Consider the following 1,382-nt stretch of genomic DNA (forward strand, 5'->3'; position numbering starts at 1 on the left):
CAATCACCTGTTAGAGAATCATGCTTTGGATCATCAGCTCTTTGTTTTCCATCGAACATGTCCTTAACATGAACTTCATTTTCGAGATTAGCTTTCTGTATTAATTCCGTGTGAAGCCCTACTTCATTACCCTCCTTAGTTGAACTGTCTCTATTGGCATATACGTAATTTTGCTGTGTCTCAACCGCTGGCACTAGATACTTTGTTGCCAGTAGGATCCATGTATTGTCTACCGTAATTTCATTTAAATATTTGGCTTTATGTATAGACACATTACTCTCTAAATAAGGAGTATGGCTGAGTAGATGAAACAACAGTATCCTCAAGTGACTAAATTGTCCCTTCCGTATGGATTTATGAGTAAGTAGAATGCTTTCCGAAGCTGCCACCTGGGAGTTATTGACTAGAGTATTCCCTACTATAATATTTCCTAATTCTTCTACCATGGTTAAGGCTAATAACATATGAGTCGGCGAATGTGTCTCTAACTCTTTTAATATGTAATCAATTCTGAATTCCGTGTTCAAGAAGGTCTTATCCCATTCTTTTAACTTTATTTGCTTCATAAGACGCCTTTTTAATATATTACCTTGCAATGACTTCAATGTTCCTCTTATTCTGTTTGGATATCTCTGAAGTTTCTTCTTTCCATTTCTCACGTCCTGTGACACTTCCCCTAACAGCCTTCGCCGGCATCTGCTCCATTCAGATTCATTCATGAGTCTACTTGGCATGATAACATTCTCGAATGTGCCCCTCTTTCGGCTTACTGGCATCGGAGTCGGTAATACGATGTCTTCTAGTAGATTTATTCGGCCTTGCTTATTGACTTGCTCTGGAAAGATTACATGTTGGATATGTTTCAAGTGTAATTTATCTGTCTTATTATTGTTACAGAACGGATATTCCTGTGATCCTTCAGTGGCCTTCAATAAACATAGTTTCCTTCCTGTATGAATTTCGTCTCGCACAATAATGGCGGAGAGTATATTCCTGATTACATTTCCGTGACATGGCTCCTCATGATAACTCTTAAAGGTACTCTGGACAGAATCATGCAATAGGTAGAGATAAATGAATTCGTAAAACATGCATATGAAAGAGCAACTACATATCTATAAAATCTCTATATATGTGGCTAGATGTCTATATAATGACAATATAGGATATAATCATATAATATGCAACCATATATAGGACGCTATGGAGCAGGATAAAGTTGTAATATATCCTTTAACTTCTATTGCGTATTACATCGTGAGAACGAGACAGAATACAGACTATGGCCACCAAGATACCATTTTGTATTACTCTGGAGAACATATCTTCCCGGTTTTATCATTATGTTTCCTTCTTAATAATAATCGTTTACCATGTTGCCG

General features: G+C 37.0%; 1 protein-coding gene across 1 annotated transcript in view; it reads right to left on the reverse strand.

Moving 5' to 3' along the window:
- Nucleotides 1–1,091, reverse strand: part of C922_05790 (hypothetical protein) — a gene marked incomplete at both ends in the record, with an annotated part of 4,821 nt that extends 3,730 nt beyond the window's left edge. Inside the window, one exon of the mRNA XM_008821361.1 lies at nt 8–1,091. Within this exon, the coding sequence (XP_008819583.1) occupies nt 8–1,091 (1,084 nt within the window). The remainder of the gene's footprint in view (nt 1–7) is intronic.
- Between the last annotated feature and the right edge of the window lie 291 nt (nt 1,092–1,382).

The sequence above is a fragment of the Plasmodium inui genome (assembly GCF_000524495.1).
Source record: "Plasmodium inui San Antonio 1 unplaced genomic scaffold supercont1.184, whole genome shotgun sequence".
In the NCBI taxonomy this organism is placed as follows: domain Eukaryota; phylum Apicomplexa; class Aconoidasida; order Haemosporida; family Plasmodiidae; genus Plasmodium; species Plasmodium inui.